Raw genomic sequence first — 21,070 nt, 5'->3', positions numbered from 1 at the left:
ATAAAGTGGGCTTTCAGCTTCCTTATGAAGACATTTTATGTACAAGTTAGAAAGAGGTAAGGCTCACTCTGCATTACAAAATAGCAAGTTAATTTCCTGCTAAGTGAAAACCTTATTATAATTAGTACCATTCCTGCACCCTAGTAATTAGATGAGCTAGCAAAGGGTGATGTCTATTTGTCCCGCATCACATCTTATGAAAGGAATGTGAACATTACATAAACTGTCTGCAATACCTTTTGCAGTTACTAATTGTAGCCAATCGGTGAAAGTTCTATGCTCGCGCTATATAGAAAGAAACCTGGGGCTTTTCAAATGCAGCCTTAATGGCGAGCCCCAAATAATACAAGGCTGCACCGACTTGCAGCAAGAGTTCTGTCGTGAAGCAAAAAGTAAAAAGATGTGCGAAATTAAGTGCCGATAATGTTTGAAGTTAATTTCTGGAGACACTATGCGATTAGAGCAAGACCATACAGGTGAACCATGCATTCACAGACTTGACTTAAAGAATTGGCCCTGACCACAATACAGTCTAAAGTTCTGAACAACTTTGCACCTCATTGTATATGGTTTGAAACCAGCTACACTTTCACGATTGCATGGGCACAAAGTATTGAGAGAATAATGACAATGCAAAAACAAACACACTTTCCCTTTACCACCGAGTTAAGTAGCAAGAGAGTGAACACCGAAATAAGAGGCATCTTGTATAGCTCTGCTGTCTTTCACTTCATGATATGGTGCACTTCAATTACTATCGCCTAAAGTTCGTAATGAAAGGAACTTTTTAGCTTCCAATAAATTTCGAATGTTAGCAACATAATTAGTAAATCTTGTCAAGCTCTACAAACGGGTTAGCCCATTGTGTGTCAGTTACAATGAGGCCAGCACAAAATCAAAACATACGTCTCACAGCCCAACAGTGCACTATGACACGAAAGGAAAGTCGCTATGAGCGCTAAAATGCCCTATATTCGAATCAATGTTTCTGCAACTCATTTACAAGACTGTTCCTACGAAAACAGAGTCACTTTTCAGTTCCAAGCTTGAGCCTTTCAATAGTAACTAAGGAAAGGAAGAGAAAGGCCACAATGTTTCAGGCTTGTTACCTGCCCCATGAGATATTAGAAAGACTTCATGAGCTGAACTATCAAAACGCAACTGACTTCACGGTGCAAGTATAACAAGGGACTCTACCGTGATTGTGCAGTGCAGAACTAAGGCATTGCCACTATGCCAGAGATCAGCACGACTGATTGAACTCTCGCGAGTACTACTTCAAGAGAAGATGGCACTGTGTCGAAAGACGACATGCACTGGAAAAATTGCATGAAAGAACACTACGGTAGGGACTTTGGCTGGCAGAGTTTCATTACCACCAAAAAATGCGCAAGAACCATTTTGCTTATGCACTGCAAACTGAATTCACTATAACATATTCAATCGCTCGGTGATGCATCAACAAAGAATGATCTGGTTTCAAATATGTACAGTTTTTCTTTCGTATTCACTTTTCAGTAATTTACCTTCACACTTGTACAAAATGCAAACAGACCCACTCTTGAGAGTCCAAGAAGAAAGAAAGATCAGGCACAGGCAACGAACACTGGGGTAGCAAAGTGCAGTTCTCAAAGTCAAGCTCACGGCCCCAATCGCGAGAAACACAACTGCGTAACGGCAGCGTTGATCGTGCACGAAAGTACACTGCACATAAGCAAACAAGTTGGCAGCTGCCGCGGTGCTGTTGGCAACGGAGGCAGCCGCAAAACTAGTAGCAAGAGCAGCCACGCAAACGGGGAGCAGCAGATCAGTCCGTCTTGATGGTGCTGTACAGGTAGCGCACAAACCTGTACGCCGAAAAGAAGCTCACGGTGCCCAGGGACAGGAAGAACACGTATGCCGTCAGGATGCTGTAACCGAAGAACTCGACCGCTTGCAAGGTTCCGCCCATGTTGGAGCGGAAGAAGTAGAAGAATGCCGAGTAGAAGAACACAAACGCACCAGTGGACCTGCAACCAAAGATTCTGATTGGTTCCTCTTCAAAGTATTCACAAAGTAAGATTAGATAAATAACTGAGCTAAGTGGTATGTATTCATGTTAAAGAGACGGGACGTGTAAACATGAATGCTAAATTTTGTTCTGCCACAGGATCGAAGAAAAGTGTTTAATGGTGCAGGCCTGGAATTGCGATAACAGTGGTAGCAAGTGTGGAGCCAACTACCGTATTTATTCGCGTAATCTTTGCACTCGCATAATTCTCGCGCCCCCCACATCGCCCAACAAAAATACGATTTCTTTTTTCCCTCGAGTAATTATAGCACCTCCGAAAACTGCCGCAATAATGTCGTCTACTCAATACAGCCGCTGATGATGATAGCACACGCCATCTGGCGCCATCTCTTAAGCATCAAGCGTACTATTGCATGGAAATTCAATCCAAGCCGAAGTGGCCGGTGCGCCTTGCGGCGTGTTTTGTATGTAGTGTCGGTAATCTTGGCATGTTATGGAGCGATACTGAAGCTACACGACTGCTTAAAGTTGCAAGTGATAGATCATGCACTAAACAACGGCAACAGGGCCGTCGGTAGGCCCTTCGGAGCCTACGAGTTTTGTGTTCGCTACTGGTGACGGCAGCTGCAAGCCACCAAGACCCTTGGGCCTGCCGTGTGCCTAAAACTGGGATTGATGGTAAACTTTATTTATTCAGAAGGAAACTGCGGACAATTCAGTTAAATGGCCATCAGCCCAATACTGACGTCCTACGCTTACCTTTTGAGGGCTCCTGTTGAGCGACGAAAGCTGACGCTACGCCCGCAACGTCCACAAGCTTTGCGTATGGTATTATAGTTCTCGACTGTTTGCTTCAACTTTTTGTGTCTCAAATAAATCCTGTCTTGTGTTAAACCTCTGCTTTTATTGTTGAGGTAAGTTTTGATTAGTACTTCTTAAAGCTTGCTGTTAGTTGCTAGTGTGAGAATCCCGATTTGCGGCCACTTGGTTCTCTTTTTCGCGCTGTACGTATTCGTAGAAAGTTTTCCCCGCGTAATTCTCGCACCCCCCAACTTTGCACCGGTTTTCCGGCAAAAATAGTGCGAGGATTATGGGAGTAAATACGGTAAAGATGAACCTGCGTGAAGAAGAAATTGAGTGTGTCTGAATAGTTATCTTTCACGTACACTACACTGCAACTGAATTGATAGGTTCGCTGATTGCATGAACATGCGTAGATAAGCCTTTGCATCTTCTTTCTTTTCCACTACTGAGCACTACTGATGCATTAGATACACCTTCACGTTTTTCGGTTGTGATAATAGATTATAACGATGATAAGAATAATTTGGCCACACACTCGGCGTGATGTCTCAGATGTTCACGTCACAAAAGTGTAGAATTCGTTAATGTCACAAATTTTAAAGTGCACCTTTCACATTTTAGCAACACTGGCTCTACAAAACTTCCTCAAACTTGGCATGCCAGGTCTCTGACATGCTAAGAGGGCAGTATTTTTACCGGATAGGAACTATGTAGGCTCGAGTAGATGTCGTTAAAATTTATATTGCTATGGAGATTGGCATGGGATGTTCAAAGTGACCTTGCCACCAGCATTTCATGGTGGTAATTATCATGGTGATTTTCTATCCCAAGAGGGTAACTCAATAATTAAAAATTAAAAAAAAAAGCTGTCCTCTATTTAGTGTCCCTCTAAGTACACCACAGAATTCATGTCTGTTTAATTTTGCTCCTTGCAAGCATATTAATGTTTATAATAAACGAAGTTTAGGAGAGACCCGAAAAGAAGTAGCAGCACCGAAAGCAAACTGACCCTCCGGTGCAGATGGCCTTCCACCACCAGTGGTAGTCCTCGGAGGAGAGCTGGAAGTAGGTGAGCACCACCGCTATGCTGGCCGTCACGCTGAACAGGATGAGCGCCACCACCAGGAGGATGCCGTACAGCGTGTAGTGCTCCCGCCCCCACACGGTCGAGAAGATGTAGTACAGTTCCACCGAGATGGCACTGCACAAGATCGGCGCAGCTGTGCTTAGGCCTACATCGAAGGAATCAAGGCGGTCACTGACTCATTTCACTATGCCCCGTTGCAAGTCTTCATTCAGGGCTGGGTAGAGATACTTGAAAAAGTATTCCAGAACACATATCGAAATACATGGATTAGAAGCCTAAAATACAGATACTGAGATACATTTTTCTTTGATGTAGTGGGATATTTCGGAGACACTTTTGCGAAAACACAATAAGTATCCCGAAATACACATACAGCAATACTGAAATACTTCTATTCATAGCCCAAAGCTATGAATAAAACTAACACTGATTTTCCAGACAGAAAGCTTCACAGCTGAAGCAAATTTGTCCTGACCCAGGAAAGCATGTGCATGTGAATGTGTCACATTATTTTTAACCTAAACTGATTATGAAAGAGACAAGCATAATCGACATGAAGTGAAATGCCGAAGTGAAAAACTGAACAGAAGGCCAGAAGGAGCATAAGAACAAGAAACAGAAGGAACATAGTACTACCAGCGCTACATGCAATAACTGGGCAAGTTTCGAAAGCATGGTGCATCCTCAAATGAACTGCATCTTGCCAAATACACTTGCAAGATCAACCATCTTCCCCCCCTAATACACCAGCTATAAATGACCAATACTGTATTATTTTATGACAAGAGGCTATGTGTTTGAGATGTGTTAACAATGAACAGCATAGCTAACTAGAACCGGTGTTTGCTTTCTTACAATAAGCTGTACTAATCAGAGCTCAAATATAGATTTCTAGTCTTCTATATCCTTAGCATCTGAATTTACATTGGCTGCGCATCGAAAAAATTTGAGACCTGGCGGAAGACAGAATTGAAGCACAGGTTCTGAGCGAGCCACAAAGTCTATGGGGTGGCTAAAGGCTCTCCGACTTTAATGAGGCAGCAGTTCTGAACAGCATGGTAGTCTCTTTTAAGGGGTCGTGAGACGGCCACCCAATGATTTGTGGTTTTCAATGAAAATTAGTAGTAGCTAGAGGGTCTACTATGCCTATGCACATTAGAACAGAGTGCCAAAAAAGAATATTTAAGTGTAAGGCAAGACCTAGAAGCCGCCATTTGTAAATCTCAACCACCGCCGGCGAACACCAGTTTGCCATGGCGCGAGTGACGTCATGTGTTGGAGGGAGTGGAGCCGCTGTTTTCTACTAAAGCTTCGGTTCCTACAAATTGCTCAATTTCAGTGCAAAGCTCAAGAAAGCTAACTTATCTCACTCTCACATGCAGCTTGTAGCAGAACAATATTGTTCGCCGGAATGCAGACACTTTGCACAGCTTACTGCTTATGATGCCACAGCTCGCAAGTGTGCCAGTGTTGCCCGACTGTCAGGCAATTTGCATGTTTGTAAAGATATTAAATTATAGGTTATTACTCAACTGAGGGTGCTAAAATTTTGCCAGCTTATTTGTGAATGAAGACGGATTAACCCACGTAGCAAAGGCTCTGATGAAAAATTGGGTGTCGCGGCGCCTTTAACCCTTCTAAGTGCGATTTATGAAGAACTGTCTGCAAATGCATACAATTTTCACATTATTTCCAGGCACACGACGTTGTATTGCAGCAAGAATAATGTAATAATATGCTGATCTGTGTGCTTCAAAGTAATTAACCTAAACTAAATTGTACTTAAATATCAATATATCATGAAGTTATCCATGTTCTATTATTGCATAAGTAGAATCATCTCAGGCTAGAGATACAGTTTTTGCCTTTGTTACATTCATTAGAGCAAACAAAACAAATACCTTTGACGTGGCTTATAGAAAAAATTTGGCACATCATACAACTGATTCAACATGCACGGCAGTGTCTTCCATAAAGTGATCATATTTAGCAGTATACAGCAAAATGAACTCAAATTAAGAAACAATTATTAATCAATTAATCCAAAGCTCACTGTGCCTTGCCCTTTCTTAGCCGCTATTTGGTTTAACTAGAAAAAACAAGTTGGGTGTACAAAGCGCCTTAAAGGGTAAAGCTACACTGGCTGCAATGAGTAGCATGCTATCATCAACAACAGGACATAAGCTGCACTCACAAAGCAAAACATTTAACAATAAAAGATGAAAGGCCTCACCTGAAGGGCAGGAAGCCACCCACAAAGCAATGGACAAGCAGGGAGTGATACCACGGCACGGGTGGCACTCCTCTCGCAATCAGCTTGGCTCGGCAGGGAGCCTCGAAGGGTCCCGCGCAGTTCTTTCCCAGGATGCCACCCATCAGGGTCAATGGGTAGCCACCTTTATCGCAACAGAGATGTGCACATGATTCTCTCAAGAACTGTCATGGAAACCTGGCAGCAGAGAAATGCATAAAGACCGGGAATGTGCATACCTTAAAGCTATGCCTATCACTGCGATGGACGGATGCACACCAGTCCTATGTCAGCAATGTCACCGCGTGTGAGAGCTCTTCCAAAGCGCCGAGGACGACCGAACACCTGGTCCACGAGCTCATTTTTACAAGTATTACCAGTGGTCAGCAAACAGCTAATGTTACAAACGCTACTTCAGTATAACTGCACAATAAACAAGACACGGACAATGCAGAAGTGCAAGGTGTGTTCTTCTCTGTTGCCAGTGTCATTCTTTTTGTGCATTCGTATAGATGTAATTCGTCCAAAATGCTGTTCTTAATTAATTTTTAATGCTACTCAAGCATACAAATATTTTTTCATGTCTTACTGGTACACTCAAACCTAGATATAATGAGCATGAGTGTAACAAATTACTGGTTATAATGAAGTGACTTTTTATGACAACAATAGTCCTGTCAGAGATAAGCATTATGATTATACCCTTATGATGGATGTTCGGGTATAATGAACTTATTTTCCTGTTAGATGTAGCTTTGTTATACAGTCAAACCTGTTTATAACAAACTCGAAAGTGCCACGATAAATGGTCGTTATATCAGTAGTTCGTTGTATATGGACCTGCCAATAAAAACATCCATTTAGTGGCCACACCGTTTCTTTTACTGTATATTTTTATTCAAAAGTTCGAACAACCCCTAAGCTGACAAGTTATGCCTTTTCACGTGTTAAATGATGCCCGTTTGCTCCCGAGTGAACTCAACTACGTTAGCAATGAACTCGCGCCGTTCCACTGAAGTGCCGTACCAACATGCCGAACCAATCATCCCAGGCTGGTTGCGTACTGCAAGTTGCTTGATCGGCTCTTGTCATTGTATGCCTGTCCGCTTGCAGTCCAATATATGCTCACGTTTGTGCTTTCTTCGAGCATGCTTCAATTGGGATCATTCTCGGGTGCGGCGAGTAGCCTGTTCGTTTAACATAATGAAGAATTTTGCGAGCAACACATGCTCAAGGCATCGTGTTCAAAGGCATTGTTGGTTAATCGTCGGCGGTTGTAGAACAGTGTTGGAACAGTTCGCCGTGCAAAAGCTGACCACAAGTCTTCATGTTGCCTTCTATTTCTTTCGGCTTTTTTTTTTTCTCATTTTCGTTCTGCCGAAGAAATGTCTGCAAAGAGAGGGACCTAGCTCGCAACGCCCAAAGTCTGCGTGCACTGTTTGCTGCGATCTGCGATATCTGCGTCGCAAGTAAACAGCAGTGGGGCACACGTGAGCAAGCACCTATCTGTTGCTTTAGAATGCCTGTTTGTTTAACACTTTTTTCACTTTGTACGCCCCATATTTTTACCTTGACCGTGTCTGAAGTGTTCGTTGTTAATGTAGGAGGCTTTGAAGAGTGTTCGCTGTATGTGGACTAGTTTCAAAGGGTAGCATAGGAAAATCGTAAGTGCACCGAAATATGGTCGTTATAACCGACAGATCATTATATCTGGGATCGTTAGAGGTGGGTTGGAGTGTAATGACCTTCAAGTGCATTCTATTCCTCAACTTTAATTACTCTGTAATGCTCATACCGAAGGGCACCACCCCTGTTTTATAGTACACTTACAGCAGATCCAAACTAACAGGAGCAACACGACGGTTGTTGCTGGGAGAGCCTGGGTGGAGTGGTAAGCCCAGGCAGTCGAGTTCTGGACACTCCACACAAGGAACAGAGGCACTGTTTGGAGAAAGCGAGAACAGACCAGTGAAGCAGGATCACACAGCAGAAGTTTAAGGGGCCCTGCAACACATTTACAAGTAACAAAAAAGTGATTTACTCGTGAATATTCCAGAGCTTATTCTTGGGCTCAGATACAAGCAGATTTACAAGTAATTATCACGGATGCCCGACGCTTTCGCTATTTTGAAAGATATGTGGGGTTTGACGTCCCAAAACCATCATATGGTTATGAGAGACGCCGTAGTGGAGGGCTCCGGAAATTTCGACCGCTTGGGGTTCTTTAACGTGCACCCAAATCTGAGCACACCGGCCTATAGCATTTTCGCCTTCATCGGAAATGCATGCAGCCGTCGAAGCCGGGATTCGATCCCGCGACCTGCGTGGGTCAGCAGCCGAGTACCTTAGCCACTAGACCACCGCGGCGGGGCACTTTCGCTATTTTGTGCTGGCGAGTTGACTGGAAGCTACATGAGAAGGATGGCCGAAGGGGACAAAAAGTTATGTCATCATGCCATACATGTTGCCTTGGTCTTGAACATTCTCTCTCTCTCTTTTCTTTGAATGCGTATGTGGCTACTTAAGGTTCAGACAGACACAATGCCACCTCAAGGTGGCTGTGGTGCCTACATGACTATGGTGTACTACTATAACATTACTACGTATACAAAGAAACAGAAAAAGTCTCACCAAGCTACATGAGCATTACATCCTGTGCACAGGCACATTGTCTTGCATCAGCCTCACGTGCATAGTAGCCAGATCAAAAGTGCACACTTTCAAGACTCTTCAGTTAGCTAAATATCAAGCGATCTCAGCTACAGCACCTAGCTGGCAAGGTGCTTGACAAAAGTACACTGGCAAGCATATCACTTGTTTTAAAAACAATATGTATACCTAAATACTCTTGTAGCATGCGCAGTACATCGCAAGTAACTGATTCAGGCGCAGTGTGTTTTAAGAGCATAAGTGAAGTACAGTGAGTGCTCTGAATGAAGAGGAATAAATAACATTCAGCCAATGATCATCAATTGAGATTTTAAGTGCGATGATAAATACTTTTCTGATGTTTCTAAACAAAGGTAAAATACATTTTTTTATACCCATTGAACAAGAAGTGAACAGTAGAAGTGTTACTGATGGTGCTTTTGTGATTATGAAATCAAACTGTGGCTGTATCAGTACCACTTCCTAAATAACCAGTCCCATCTGCAGCAAAGTTTGCCAAAGAGAGAGCAACTGATTTTTATAGTGTCTTTGACAGACCAATTCAAGTTCCCTGCTGTATGTAAAGGCTTACATGTTCGCAAGAGCCTTGATTACACATTGGAAATGTTTCCTAAACATGTTTAAAAGTTCACAAGGCCTGCACAGAAGGCGCAGCACAGACACAGCGAAAGCTAGAAGAGCGGCTTTTCAGAGCCTTTTCAAAACACTGTTTGGGTAATTATTGCAAGCACAGTTGCTTTATACCCACTAGGGCATTAATAACAAATTTTTTTGTGTAGTAGGCCGGCATTTGCTACGCTATATATCGTGATTCTTCTGAGAGGCGTGGTATCGGCTAAACACCAGCAAGGAATTTTGTGCCAATTGTTCATGTAGTGGCTGACGACGATGAGGAATTATGGCTGAAGTGGGTATGTGCCAGAGTTAATAGGGGAGCAAGAACAAGCTTTTGTAATGGGTTGGAGCATTGGACGGCCCACTCGTTACGCTATTTGCACTGTGCGATGACTGGTTGTTCTTTCGCTGTTTTAAAACGTTTCATAAGTCATACATTAAGCCTGCCTATGGCAAGTTTGCCAACAAGTCCCCAGCACCGGCGTAACTCAGTAATAGAATACTGGGCTGGCACCCAGTGGACCCGGGTTCGAGCCCCCACTGTGTGCTAGGTTTTTTTTTTTTTCAATTTTGCGCGATGTGGTTACGAACACCGGTGGCGGTGGCGACGGAGAACTGCGCGTGTTCCGAGTTGTGATCTCATTACAGCTTTCGCAGTAAAGGTATACCAATCGCACAGTAATTTCACACCTCAACGTACTGCTTGAGAATATTGCCCTTCTGCAGTCCAAAATTTGTAATGCAGAGGTAACTCCACTTTTGCACAACGTGAAGATGCTGCCACAAAACTTTATCAATAAGTGGTGCAATAATGCAGTTACATAAAATAAAACAACGATTATGGCTGGTTTCGGTATCTTGCTAGGCCTTGTCACCCTTGTCCGCTGTGACGAAAGGTAGGTGTAGCCTGTCATCGTGATCATGTCCACATAGTGATGCGACACGATGTCAGCAGTTATGCTATTGGTGCACAGTCAACAACTGAGGAAGGCTTTGTTTACATGCCGCTTGTGCGCTGAGGAAGTGTGATGTGAGGCACTGGATAAGGCAAACAAATACACGACACGTGGGGAAAGTGCGCTGCCCAAACTGCATCACCTCAGGGTAAAGGTGTTGTTTCATAGTGAAGAGGAATGATACACAATGTCAATGCGATGCCCATAGGACTTTACGTCACCTTGTTTGCAAACTGAACAAGTGCTGAATAGAAGTATGGGAATTGTTTTTTTTTTAAGTGAAGCATCTCCGCAACGCTGCAATACCTCTAAATGTTGTTCCAGTAGCCTTCCGTATGAATTAGCAGGCTTGTTTGGAATGTGTAAAAGAGTCGGAGCCCATTTACTCAGCCTTTAAAGAGTGACCTCGCACTTATTTCTTGTTTTTATTTGTTGCTATTGTACACCCTGCGAAAAACCTGTGACCACTTGATTCTGATGTTTCAACACACGTAGTTTTTTTATATACATTCGGTAATGTGTAGTTGCAATCTCAGGCCACTAAACTGAACAAAATGAACTAAATTGGCAAAAAGAAAAAAACATTACTTACGAAAGAAAAGGCAGGAGACGAGGTTGATGTTTGTGATCCAGTTGGTTCCCCCCATCTGACGGTACATCTTGGAGGAGACAAAGCCCGCTATGCCTGCAGTAAAGGAAGCAATGCACAATTTACTCAAAGACATTACTCTAACAGTAGCTGCGCTCTTAAACTATAGTTTCAGTGAACTACTAATACTAAGAAAAGCAAGTACGGCAACAGGCCGTGATGATGCCATCTCTTGCTATCAACACAATGGCCACGAGTTACACACTAGTGGACGCAAGTGGCTGCTGTTTGTCTTCAAAGTGACAGTCACTTGGTCACCTCGAGTACTTATACAGAGTTTTGGTTCTCGCTTAAACTGTTCATAACACCCTCAATCAAAATTTCACAGTAAGACGCTTTCCCGAACCACATGCCATGAACACAAATGGAAGGAAATTATTCCCTGCAATTGAAACACAGTGGCCAGAAGAATGCCATTTCCAGTCTCTTCATCTGAATCTTAGAAAGCACTCCCAAGACAGCATGCCCGTTCGCAAAACACGGCGACATAGCTGCATGGCACATATTTCATTGCTCTCTAACTTCCTAGGGTCCAGTTTTGGCCTCCTCAAATGTAAAAAACCAGTTCCCACGAAAAGACGATAAAACAGCCACTGCAAACAGTGAATCGGGTCTTGCAGGTGTTTTACTAACCAGTCTTTTGCTGCACGGATGTGGAAGATACCTTTTTTCTGTATTTTGCCTACTCTTGGTGCTATGTATTCAATCACCCAACATGTGCACAAACAGTTGGAAGTTTGGGTTAGTATTTTCATCTCATTCTTTTGCGGGCCATGTTTTTTTTGCACAATCCTTTCTTTTCGAAAGTTTTCTCACGTGCTGCGCCTATTTAGATCTTGCTAACCGAAATCTGCGATGCTAAAGAGTGTGGTGTAAAAAGTACTGAAAGTAAACAAGGAGAGCTCGTTTCATCACATATGAGAATTGTTCAATTCATGTGAAAATAGCTCATACCATGCAAGATACTTCACGTCACTACTTGCCAAGCTGTTGCAGATATGACATCTCTCGTATACTCCGTTTCATGGGCCGCACTTAAATGCATACAAAGGCTAGAAAAGAGAGACTTCTTTCATGTTTAAGTATGAAGCAGTGCATGCAGACATAGGCACAAAAGGAACAAATTGACAGGACAATCACCAACTTTCGACTTTACTGAGACTTCTCTCTTTTTCTTTCATGCATCGAAAATGCATACGATGAAGATAAAGAAATCCTTAGACCACTACTTCAAACTTGTGTCAAATGGCTTACAACAACCTGGAAGAAAAAAACAAGAAAGAAAGTGAGTGGCAGATACTTACAGGATGTTAATGCATAGAGGACGCAAATGGCAGTGTTCATAGAACCATGGTTGTGCACGTTGAACACGCTAAGCAGGGCCATGAGCAGCACCCCGACTGCAATGCAGAGGAATTGTGTGCCAACACCTGCACAAAATGAAATAACGAGAAAGTTATAGCAAGACAGCTCAGCAATTACTGCCTACATTTTTTGTGTGAAATTATGACCTTACTACATTCCTGAAAAGGGAACACCATGTTCGATAATCCCTCGATGCAAAGAAAATAGAAGGGATCCCAGTGAGCCTCGAAGGAATCGCAGTTTTGCAAAGCCGTTTACTTGAAGTGGTGCTAAGTTACACTTCACTGAATTCATCAATGAATCATTAATAAAGTTTTGCTTTTGTACACACCATTAAATGAGACAAATTCTAGGTCACAATAAGTGGTGAGTATCACAGTGAAAAAACCAAAATACAGTAGTGGGGTGTTCTGGTTCTTATGCATGACCTAGCAACAGAGGGCAGAAAATGACAAGCAGCATCTAAAAACCATATTATGGTGCACACAGCCAAGGCGCCCAATAGCGAGTAGTCGGGCTCACCATAATGTGCCCAATCGTGCGCTCATAGAGCAGTTTAGCGAACTAGGACTAGTACTTCTTTAACGAAGAGGGGTATTTTCTTTTCGGGTGGCTCCAATCTTTTCATTTCAGTTAATTGTGGCAGTGTTTCATACTAAGCCCAGACATCAAGACTGTAAGTGCTTCACATAAATGTCCGTGCAGAGAGCTGTTATCATGCCCACACCTTTCTTGGCTATCAAAATAGTGGCATATTGCATATTGTTGAGCCAATGTAGCAACTACAATTCAAGTACCACTGAATGAGGTGTCATAAAATGGCAAGAAGTACAGTCTAATGTCGATTATTCGAACTCGAAGGGGCTAGAAAATTGTTTTAATTAAAAGAAGTTCGATTTAATGAAAGCGAAATGTATGGAGGGCTCACCATGCAGTGGCGCATGTGCATTGAGCTAACACATGAGGGGAAAGCTTCAGAAGACTTACATTTATTCACAAATTACAGGAAATTCATCAATGATTGATGTAATCGGTGATGTACATCTGCACACGTTTGCCTTGCAGCGAATAAATCAACTTCGCATGCAGTTTGTAAAGCGTTTCAACTTCGGCTTCAGCATTCACCTGGCAAAAGAAGTAGCGCATGGTTCTCTGGCGCAACTAAGTCCAACGCCAACACTCTCTCAAGACGACAGCAATGACTGCGTAATGGTAGGCACCCTCTACGCTACAGCTGCAACCTGGCCAGCAGATGGTGAAAAAGGAGGAGCATCTCCACGCGGAGAGAAGCAGATCGGCATTTGAGAGAGAACCAAGGCTTCATGACAGCTTCTTATTCTCCTTTCTTCTTTTCTTGCTCTCTTCGCACGTGGCGTTGAAAGTACAGGGGTCTCGACATGGCAGGGATGAGAAAGGAGGAAACATTGGCACTGGCGAGTCGCAGATTGGCATTAGAGAGAGAGCCAACACACCGCGACAGCTTTCTTTTTTTTTTCCTCTCTCTCTTCGAGCGCAGTGTTGAAAGGAGAAGGGTCTCTACATGGCAGGGACAGAAAAGGGAGAACCGTGGCACAGGCGCGCTGCAGATCGGCATATGAAAGAGAGCAAACATTCCGCCGCAGCCTTTTCTTTTCTTTTTCTTCTTTTCCTTCTTCGCGCGCAGCATTAAGTTATCGGAGGTGCCTCCACGGGATTGGGCATTGTGCTGAGAGAATTTCCAAAGCGCGATATGTTCGAATTAACCATTGCAAGTGCTTGCACATTCGAATTACAGGGCGTTTTTGCCAATTGGAATACACATAGCTTTGCAGGACCACAGCGTGAGTTTGAATTAACCGGAAGTTCAAATTAATTGTGTTTGAATTAATGAGATTCGACTGTATGAGCTATTGCCTAATAATAGCATGCAGTACGCACTGAACACCACTAGGCCAGATATGTTCTCAACCACACTGAAGGTGCACGCCGCAGAAGGAGTTGGCTGCGTTAGCTCACACAGGCATGCCTCTTGCTCCTTTATGACACAACACATGATAATCCACAGCGAAAATTGAAGGGGTGTGAAAAAATGTGATGGTATGATGACCAACTACATCTTAATGAAGTGGTCATACAATCCATTACATTTGATGAAAACTGGATCAAGGATTCATTGTAGCTGTATTACAATGATAAGTACAGCCGTGAGCAAAAGTATCATCATCATCGTCATCAGCCTGACTACGTCCACTGCAGGACAAAGGCCTCTCCCATGTTCCGCCAGTTAACCTGGTCCTGTGCTTGCTGCTGCCAATTTATATCCGCAAACTTCTTAATCTCATCTGCCCACCTAACCTTCTTGTCTCCCCCTAACCCACTTGCATTCTCTGGGAATCCAGTTAGTTACCCTGAACGACCAGCAATTATCCTGTCTATGCGCTACATGCCCGGCCCATGTCCATTTCTTCTTCTTTATTTTAACTGTAGCGGAAGCTGCTCAGCACCACCGCATTCCTTTCTATCCCGTCTGCAGCCGGCCGTCGACAGCGCGCCTACTCGCGGCGCCAGCGCCTCCTCCTCCGTGTTCGGGGAACAACGTGTTGTCGGGGCCGGCTCCGGGGATTAGCACCGGCGGCATGGCACGTCTGCTCGCTCGGGGGCCCCCTTTTCCTCTTTCTTGTAGAAGAACGCGGGGGTGCCTCCTTCTCTCCCTCGTCGAGGGGAACTCTCGTCACTCGCACGGAGTTGAAATAAACAGTCTTGCCCTGCAACTCCAAACCAGCTTCACGTCTCCTTTCTCGCTGCCTTCGGCAGCCGACATTCCCGGCCGCTACAAAATTGGTGACCCGAACGCTTCAACGAACACGCCGCGATGAGCTCCGACGACAACGCTGCTGCTTCCACGCCTGCGGTCATCGCCACAGAACTGAAGCTACCAAATTTTTGGCCGAAAAATCCAAGAGTTTGGTTCAGCCAAGTGGAGGCCCGTTTTCAGCTCCGGCACATCACCTCGCAGTCGACAAAATACCTTCACGTCGTCGCAGCCCTGCCCCCCGAAATCGCCGACGCTATCGACGACATTTTGGTTTCACCCCCCGCGCAAGAAGAATATGACACCCTCAAAAAGACGGTGCTGGACCACCTCGAGCCGCCCGAAGAAAGCAGACTGCAGCAGCTCTTGTGTCGCGAAGAGCTGGGCGACCAACGACCTTCCCAACTGCTGCACCATATGCGGCAACTACTCGGTGTGCACGCGCGTCAGGACGGCCAGCTCCCACTTCTTTGTGAACTTTTCCTGCAACGGCTCCCCCAGTCGGTGCGCGTGGTTCTCGCGAGTTCAAATGAGACGTCCCTTGATCGACTAGCGCAACTTGCCGATCGCATCATGGAATACTCAACTCCAACCTTTGCGCCCATAGCTGCTGCAAGAACACATGAGCAACCAGATCGACTGTCGCGCCTTGAGAAGAAACTGCAACACCTTACAGAGACCATGCAGAAACTTGTGCTATCTGGCGCTCCCCAACAGGACGAGCAACGACGCAACCGATCCCCTTCAAGACACCCAAGCTCTTCCCAGAGAAGCCATGCACGAGATACACAGGACGGAGTTTGCTGGTACCACCGTCGTTTCGGCACGGGTGCTAGCCGCTGCACTCAACCTTGCTCGTTTCCGGGAAACGCTCCGGCCAGTAGTTAACGGCGGCTTACGACATCGGCCCTCCACCCAGCCGCCTGTTTTTCGTAGTCGACCGCGTAAGCAACTCGCGCCTGCTAGTCGACACGGGAGCCGAAATCTCTATTGTCCCGGCAACCCCCGAGGATCGCCGACGTAGCAAGAACACATCGTCGCTGCAGGCAGTGAACAACACTGCCATCGCTACGTACGGCTTCCGCTCGCTGACAATAGACATCGGACTCAGGCGCCTGTTTCGCTGGGTCTTCGTGGTGGCGGATGTTAATTTCGCCATACTCGGAGCAGATTTTCTCAGCCACTTCAACCTGGATGTGAGCGTACGTGACTGTTGCCTCAAGGATAACAACACATCCCTCAAAGTACGTGGTTTGGAGTCAAGCATCTGCTCATCTGGCATCTGACATGGTGCCTAAGGACGACGATTGGCGCCCATGTGGTGATTACAGAGCCTTGAACGCATCGACAACGCCGGAACAGTATCCTCTGCCACACATTCACGATTTCAGCGCGCGGCTGGCAGGTACGAAAATATACAGCAAGATCGACCTCGTAGCGGCATACCACCAAATCCCCGTCGAACCGCAGGACATACCAAAAACAGCCATAACAACTCCGTTCGGCCTGTTTGAGTTTGTCCGCATGCCCTCCGGCTTGAAAAATGCCGCACAGACCTTTCAAAGGTTCATGGATGAGGTCACCCGGGGCCTTCCTTTCATCTTTGTCTACCTGGATGACATTTTGGTGGCCAGCAGAACGCCTGCGGAGCACGAAGAGCACCTCCGCCAGCTCTTTCAGCGACTGGATGAGCACGGTTTGGTGTTGAAACCTCAAAAGTGCGTGTTTGGAGTAGAGGCGCTCAACTTCCTCGGCCACCACATCACTGCTGAAGGCATTATGCCATTGGAATCGAGGGTGGAATCCGTCAAGAAGTTTCCAGCTCCAACATCTTTTCGCAAGCTGAGGGAGTTCCTCGGGCTCTTAAACTTCCACCGGCGGTTCATTCCGTCTTGTGCTCGAGTGCTCCAGCCATTGACCGACCTGCTGCGCCGAGACGACCAAAAGCCACCAGAATTTTGTTGGTCTGACGAACACCAGAACGCTTTCCAGAAAGCTAAGGACGAGCTAGCCGTGGCCACCCTCCTCATTCATCCACGGCCTGAAGCTCCTACACGCCTCATGGTGGACGCTTCCTCCACATCGGTCGGAGCAGTGCTGCAGCAACAGGAGGGCGCCCAGTGGAAGCCACTGGGCTTCTTTTCGAAACGTCTGAAGCCTGCAGAAGCACGGTACAGCACTTTTGGAAGGGAGATGCTCGCAATCTATTGTTTCATTAAGCATTTCTGCTACTTCCTCGAAGGCCGTGAGTTCTACATCTTGACAGACCACAAGCCCCTCACCTACGTATTTAACAACAACAGTTCCTCCTACTCAGAACGAGAGATCCGTCAGCTCTCATTCATCTCCGAGTTTTCTACAGACATCCGCCACGTTCCCGGGGTCGAAAACGAAGCAGCTGACGCCTTGTCTCGCGTCAACGCTTCTGGCACAGAAGTCCTGGACTTCGAAGCTATGGCCGCAGCTCAGCGGGACGACCCCGAGTTGACAAGACTGAAGGGAGGGGGATCTTCACTCGTGCTCACGGAGGTTGCACTTCCCTACGTCCAGAGCACGATAACCTGCTATACCTCCCAGGCAGCACCACGACCTTTCGTCCCACTGAACTTTCGCCGAGTGGTATTCAACACTTTCAACTCCATCAGCCACCCAGGTGTTCGCGCCACCCAGCAGCTGATAACGCAACGCTTCGTTTGGCCCGGAGTCAACGCGGACGTGCGACGATGGGCTCGGACATGTGAAACGTGTCAGCAAGTGAAAGTGACTCGCCACAATCGGGCTGCACTACAGGAATTTCGGACTCCTGAGTCGCGGTTTGACCACGTTCACCTTGACCTCGTGGGACCACTACCGCCCTGCCAAGGATTTAGGTACCTGCTCACATGCATCGACAGGTACAGCCGGTGGCCCGAAGCTATACCAATTGTGGACATATCAGCTGAGACCGTCGCGCAGGCCTTCATTCAAACATGGGTGTCCCGCTTTGGCTGCCCCGCCCGCATAACAACTGACCGGTGACGGCGATTCCAGAGCAACCTCTTTTCCGCACTTTCAACGCTCCTCGGCACGAAGCTGCAGCATACAACCGCCTACCACCCCGCCAGCAACGGAATGGTTGAGCGCTTCCACCGGCAACTCAAAGCCACACTGGCAGCGAAACTCGACCGCCAGCACTGGGTGGAGAAGCTCCCGCTCGTTCTTCTTGGCCTACGCTCAACGGTGAAAGAAGACCTCGGCTTCAGCGCAGCGGAAATGGTCTACGGCTCAACAGTGCGCCTCCCGGGAGAATTCTTCTCCGACCAGACACCTTCCGCCCCAACAGCCTCCGATCACATCGAGAAGCTGCGCGCATGGCTCGCCCAGCTCAGGCCAACAGCACCTCGCATCGCCCGCAACAGGAAAGTTTTCACTTTTCCTGACATGGACTTTGCTACCCATGTGTTCGTACGACACGACGCAACGAAGCCGCCCTTACTCCGCCGTACGATGGCCCATTCAAAGTTTTGGGACGTACGAACAAAACCATCGCAATCGACGTGCGGGGGAAACGAGAAGTCGTCGCCGTTGACCGCGCCAAGCCTGCTCATATTGAGGTTTCCATTCAAGCAGCCTCTCACGTACGATTTCAGTGCTAACCATTGGACTGTGACCTTTCACTATTCAGCCCGTAACTGCTGTCCTTCTTTAAAAGCTCCGCAATCTAGGGGGGGAGCCTTTGTAGCGGAAGCTGCTCAGCATTACCGCATTCTTTTCTATCCCGTCTGCAGCCGGCCGTTGACAGCGCGCCTACTCGCGGCGCCAGCGCCTCCTCCTCCGTGTTCGGGGAACAACGTCTTGTCGGGGCCGGCTCCGGGGATTAGCACCGGCGGCATGCTACGTCTGCTCGCTCGGGGGCCCCCTTTTCCTCTTTCTTGTAGAAGAACGCGGGGGTGGCTCCTTTTCTCCCTCGTCGAGGGGAACTCTCGTCACTCGCACGGAGTGGAAATAAACAGTCTTGCCCTGCAACTCCAAACCAGCTTCACGTCTCCTTTCTCGCTGCCTCAGGCAGCCGACATTCCCGGCCGCTACATAACTATGATATCTTTAACCCCCGTTTGTTCCCTAATCCACTCTGCTCTCTTCTTGTCTCTTAAGGTTACACCTACCATTTTTCTTTCCATTGCTCGCTGCGTCGTCCTCAATTTAAGCTGAACCCTTTTTGTAAGTCTCCAGGTTTCTGCTCTGTAGCTAAGTACCGGTAAGATACAGCTGTTACATACCTTCCTCTTGAGGGATAGTGGCAATCTACCTGTCATAATTTGAGAGTGCTTGCCGAATGTGCTCCACCCCATTCTTATTCTTCTAGTTACTTCAATCTCGTGGTTCGGCTCTGCGGTTATTACCTGCCCTAAGTAGACATAGTCTTTTACAACTTGAAGTGCACTATTACCTATCTCGGTGCGCTGCTCTTTTCTGAGGTTGTTGTACATTACTTTCGTTTTCTGCAGATTAATTTTAAGACCCACTTTTCTGCTCTCCTTGTCTAACTACGTAATCATGAATTGCAATTCGTCCCCTGAGTTACTCAGCAATGCAATGTCATCGGCGAAGCGCAGGTTACTAAGGTACTCTCCATTAACTCTTATCCCTAACTGTTGCTATTCTAGACTTCTGAAAACCTCCTGTAAGCACGCGGTAAATAGCACTGGGGAGATTGTGTCAAAAGTATAGCTTGAGCAAAAGTATAGATTGAGCAAAAGTATAGTATGGACCAAGGAAGCACTTGCCAAAGTGCCTCAATGCAGTATCTGCAGCGCAGGTCTTGCTGACAAAAGGGCCCGAAAGGCAGAGGTGCGTCCTATAATGTCTGCCAACCAGTCATGCAGTTTTCCCCTACATGATTTCACTCATTAAATGAATGCCAACTGGGCGCCATTTTTTATGTTCCATCGCATCTGCAATGTTGTCCTATGTAGCGATTCTGGCTGAGCCGGCTGATGTGTCCAGCTTGCAATGTAAATTCTTCTTCTTCAGGGTTGTGCCATGCGATAAATTAAAAAAAAAAAAAAAACATGGTTGATCCCTTTTTTGCAAGAATCAGCATAACATAAATGTGAAACATGTCTTTACAGAATTGGTTGATTATTTACTGTACATTGAAGTGTGAGAGCTCTTACGATGTCTATTGGTGTTTGGCAGTTACACCACGGTTTAAAGTGGGTGCACCCACGTTGATGCTTGGTGGTAAATCCCTGTTTCAAAGGCTAATCTTTATGATCAATGATTAAATAAACCCTTGTGGTAACTGCAGTTAACGGTGCAAACACAGTGAAAGAAAGCGGTCTGACAGCCAGACAAGCGTCACAAACTGGGCGTCACAAAAGCGCAGAACTTGGGCTAAGGTCGCTACCCCGCCACATGTTAAGAGAGTGACTGAACACCACAGCCGAACTAGAGGTAAATGCAACATGAAACAAGTCTTTCTTGCATACTCGCTTGGGGCAAGTGTAAGCGGAGAACGTGGTGTTACAGCCAGGCAAGGCAGGCACGTGTTGCAGAGCTATTTTTAGTACAGATGGAGCAAGGCCAATGCTTGGGCTATAATCACCACCTCGTAGAGTGTTAAGGCAGGGACAAAGATGCTCTTGTTTATTTGAAATGCACTGATTGGGACGGACACGTGCCAAACATGCGTAGCAGGAATTAATTGTGGAGGCCTTGGTAATAATGCATTGCTTAACCTACCGCTCCTAGAGGGCGAAATCATGCTGCCGACCAAGAGCACTGTGATAGGAAAGTTTGTGATATAAAAGGTGCATTTCTAATGCCTCCAGTGTGTGTGACCGTGCGTTACGGACACCTGCAGTGTGCGTGACCATGGTGCAGCGGATA

The 21,070-nt window shown here is 46.1% G+C and overlaps 1 protein-coding gene across 1 annotated transcript in view; it reads right to left on the bottom strand.

Annotated features, from left to right (window-relative positions):
• Nucleotides 1-1,356: 1,356 nt before the first annotated feature.
• LOC119170598 (transmembrane 9 superfamily member 1-like) overlaps nucleotides 1,357-21,070 on the bottom strand; it is a 112,210-nt gene continuing 92,496 nt past the window's right edge. Inside the window, exons 9-14 of the mRNA XM_037421813.2 lie at nucleotides 12,348-12,473; nucleotides 10,987-11,079; nucleotides 7,984-8,094; nucleotides 6,136-6,298; nucleotides 3,825-4,016; nucleotides 1,357-2,009 (exon numbers count right to left, since the gene is read on the bottom strand). Of these exons, the coding sequence (XP_037277710.2) occupies nucleotides 1,808-2,009; nucleotides 3,825-4,016; nucleotides 6,136-6,298; nucleotides 7,984-8,094; nucleotides 10,987-11,079; nucleotides 12,348-12,473 (887 nt within the window). The 3' untranslated portion in view covers nucleotides 1,357-1,807. The remainder of the gene's footprint in view (nucleotides 2,010-3,824; nucleotides 4,017-6,135; nucleotides 6,299-7,983; nucleotides 8,095-10,986; nucleotides 11,080-12,347; nucleotides 12,474-21,070) is intronic.

Source organism: Rhipicephalus microplus, chromosome 2 (assembly GCF_043290135.1).
Source record: "Rhipicephalus microplus isolate Deutch F79 chromosome 2, USDA_Rmic, whole genome shotgun sequence".
Lineage (NCBI taxonomy): Eukaryota > Metazoa > Arthropoda > Arachnida > Ixodida > Ixodidae > Rhipicephalus > Rhipicephalus microplus.
The sequence above is the reverse complement of the archived record's forward strand: the minus strand, read 5'-3'. Positions and strand labels throughout refer to the sequence as shown.